This window comes from Epinephelus moara, chromosome 13 (genome assembly GCF_006386435.1).
Source record: "Epinephelus moara isolate mb chromosome 13, YSFRI_EMoa_1.0, whole genome shotgun sequence".
NCBI lineage: Eukaryota > Metazoa > Chordata > Actinopteri > Perciformes > Serranidae > Epinephelus > Epinephelus moara.
Genome location: NC_065518.1, coordinates 13663023 through 13666494, shown reverse-complemented (window position 1 = coordinate 13666494; position 3472 = coordinate 13663023). Strand labels below are relative to the sequence as shown.

Sequence of the window (3472 nt, the reverse complement as noted above, 5' to 3'; positions counted from 1 at the left end):
AATATCGTAACATGGTTTAGATTTCTAAATAAACATTCACCTCCTCGCTAGATAGACCTACTCCTGAAAAACTCGTGCGCAAGGCTTTTTGTCCCTACGAGGCCACCGTCATTTACCCAACGGGAGGGGTGAGCGAGTGAGCCCTGCAATCTAGAATTTGACCACTGATGTCACTGTTTTCAACCCATTTTACACACTGGCCCTTTAAACAAAAAACACCAGTTACCCTTTAAAACAAACTTAATGTGCTTTATTCAAGATAGCAAAATGTAATGCATGTTCCATGTGCTAACTGTGTGTTTCAGATGCTCGGGCTGGCACAGGGTTGCTTCGACCACACTATTCCTTACACCAGACAGAGAGTGCAGTTTGGAAAACGCATATTTGACTTCCAGGTAAAGATCTACAATAGACATTAACTCTTTCACATGACACATTTGCAATTAGTCACGTTACTGTGGTGGTTAGTCATTGTGGTGCTCTTTGTGTTCCAGGGCATGCAGCACCAAATAGCCCACGTAGCAACACAGATCGAAGCAGCTCGGCTGCTGACGTACAACGCTGCTCGTCTGAAAGAAGCTGGGAGACCTTTCATTAAGGAGGCCTGCATGGCTAAATACTTCAGTGCAGAGGTGAGCTACCATTTTTTTCCTTCCTGATACGGGTTCCGATACCTGAACTTGTATAGCAGCTGATACCGAGTACCGATCTGATACCTCTGCATTAAATAAAAACAGCTGTGTACTATTAATCCTGTATGGATGTGAGATGATCGCTATCATTGTTGTATGACATGAGTTGGTGATGAAATTGGCAACACAGACTAAAGCCTTGCATACTGTCGCCTTACACTGGTGTGAGTTTCTAGTGTGAAATATTGCCTAATTGATAACATTTTGCTATCGTTACTCCATTTACAGAAAATGGATAGTTTTTTGCCGCTCTAAAACAGTAGTTGCCAGTGGCTGCACTGCGCAACTTGCCGGATAGTGAAGGAATGACCCACCTTGCTCTTCCCATGATTGGCCAATACCCGTTGTGTTCATTGGTTGGATTGGCTGCAAAACTCAAGACGCACCGCACTGCCTTTTTTATTTAAATTGCATGCCACTAGTAAAAGAAATGCTTGCTGTGCCTTTTTATTGTTGTCAAGCAACAGCGCCATCACGTCTTTGCATTAACCTTCCCATGTGATCAATCTACCGTGTCTTTTCCCCCAGTAAATAGTATTTAGTCCCTAAAATGTTGAGGCAGAGGGTACTTGCTGTAGCTCTGGTTGAGGGTGAGAGGCTGTCAGTAAATAGTTTGTTGGGCACAGGGAAACAGAGATCTGTGTGGGTACATGAGACCCTAAAAAAGAGGGTGGATCATGGGGAGTACCACCAGCTGGTCCAGGAGCTTCTCCTCCATGATGGCCGCTCCCAGGCATATTTTAGGATGACTCAGGGGCAGTTTGACAACCTGCTGTCTATCATCAGGCCGTATAGCTCTGGGTATCCAGCAACTGCTACCACCAGTTTCTCCTCCATTGTTTGCCAGCTGTAAACGTGTTGTCGTGATCACCACAGAAGGCCCGCCTCTCAAATCATCTGATTGGATAATGGGGAAAAAAGATGACCAAAAAAGAGATGACATTGGGTGCTTTTCTGCTCTGGGTTGAAGGTTTTTCGAGTAGTTCAGAGCACTCTAGCAAAAACACCAGGCACCTAGAGCGCAGAAACTGGAGGCACATCGCAACACAAAATCAGTCATCAAAAAGCTTAATTCTCCTTAAAAACAATTACAAAAAGACTCCTCCAGCTGCTAAAACACATTGTGTATGACCAGGGCCTAAGCATGTCATTCCTTTACTATCCTAGAAAACACAAATTTGCATTTTACAGTGGCAAAGACTAATTGATTTCTGGGAAAACTGCCATTTTAATCCACTGTAAAACTTTTTTTGAGTTAATTTGTAGTTGATTGTAGTAGTGCATAGAGTGGCTTACTCAGGCATTTTAGGCAATATCAGATGGTTGTCTGATACTGATATTCGAAAACTCTAATTTCTCTGATATATTGTGATCTTAAGGGTTATGTGTTTTATGAATTTATAAATCCACTTTATGTATCTTTAATGATTTTGTTCCCTCTTGTAATAGTACTTGGCTGTTTTATCATTTTTGCATTATTTCTCTGATCTCATCTGTGTTGCTGAAACTTTATAATTCATTCAGTTTATGAATTCTTGAAGTCGGTGTTATATGTTTTGTAATATCTATAATATCTGCTCTATGTGATGCTGCTACCTTTATGACACGTCTTCCTGGTAAAAAATAAAGCCATAATAATATCTGTTTTGTTTCACCTTCCTCAGGTTGCAACACTTACCACATCTAAATGCATCGAGTGGATGGGAGGGGTCGGCTTCACCAAGGACTACCCCATAGAGAAATACTACAGAGACTGTAAAATTGGTGAGCATGACTGGACAAATATTCACCACCAGGCAAATGTTGACTTGTTTGCACACAGTATGTTAGATCGCCGCTGACATCAGAGCCGGTGTAGGAAACTGTGACTAAAGCTACAGTGTGGAAAAGGACACAACTCACGAGGGCTGTGGGAAGGTCAGGTGTAGCTGTTTGTGATTGGACCAGAGGGGGGCGGAGAGAAGGGCTGATAGCAGCGGCTGTAATCGGACTCTGCAGGAATTCCCCCGTCTGACCCCTCAGAGTGCCATTATACCGACACACAGCCAAGGAAGCTGCCAGGGCAGAATGTCGCTTTGCCTGTCATCACCGCCATTTTGGCTCCGGAGCCGACTGAGCTGCATAAAAAGCCTCGTTGTTTCCTGATAGCGAAAGCTGCAGGTTCATGTGCTGTGCGGGGGGAATTTGACAAAATCGACCTTGTTGTTGTGCAGCAGGAATTCATTCTAATGCTTGGTTTTGTCTCCATGTGCAGGTACCATTTATGAAGGCACGACTAATGTTCAGCTGTCCACTATGGCCAAGTTCATTGATAAGGAGTATGATCACTGAAACATCGGACAGGAGGCTGTTGGACTAAACTCTGCTGTGTTACACTCCATTTAATGCTCCTAAAATGACTTTGGGGGATGTGTTGCTATAGATCCACGTTCATGTTTTGTTGCAGTTATAAATGTTTGTTCTCACTATCACCAATTTTTACTCCCCCAAATCCAAAATACAGATTTCTCCTCTTACCTGTAGTGCTGTTTATCAGTCTAGATTGTTTTGGTGTTGGAGATATCAGCCGTAGAGATGTCTGCCTTCTGTCCAGTACAATGGAACTAGATGGCACTCAGCTTGTGGTGCTCAAAGCGCCAAAAATATACATTTGAAAAACTCAACAGCAATGTCTTTTTACAGAAATCATGACCCGGTTACTCAAGATAATCCACAGACCTTGTTGTGAGCAGTTTCATGTCGGAACTATTTTCTTTCTACCAAACTACACCCACCAACCA

General features: G+C 43.0%; 1 protein-coding gene across 1 annotated transcript in view; it reads left to right on the top strand.

Moving 5' to 3' along the window:
• Window positions 1–3316, top strand: part of acadsb (acyl-CoA dehydrogenase short/branched chain) — an 8029-nt gene extending 4713 nt beyond the window's left edge. Inside the window, exons 8-11 of the mRNA XM_050060751.1 lie at window positions 306–395; window positions 495–632; window positions 2357–2456; window positions 2947–3316. Coding sequence (XP_049916708.1) covers window positions 306–395; window positions 495–632; window positions 2357–2456; window positions 2947–3023 — 405 coding nt within the window. The 3' untranslated portion in view covers window positions 3024–3316. The remainder of the gene's footprint in view (window positions 1–305; window positions 396–494; window positions 633–2356; window positions 2457–2946) is intronic.
• Window positions 3317–3472: the final 156 nt, after the last annotated feature.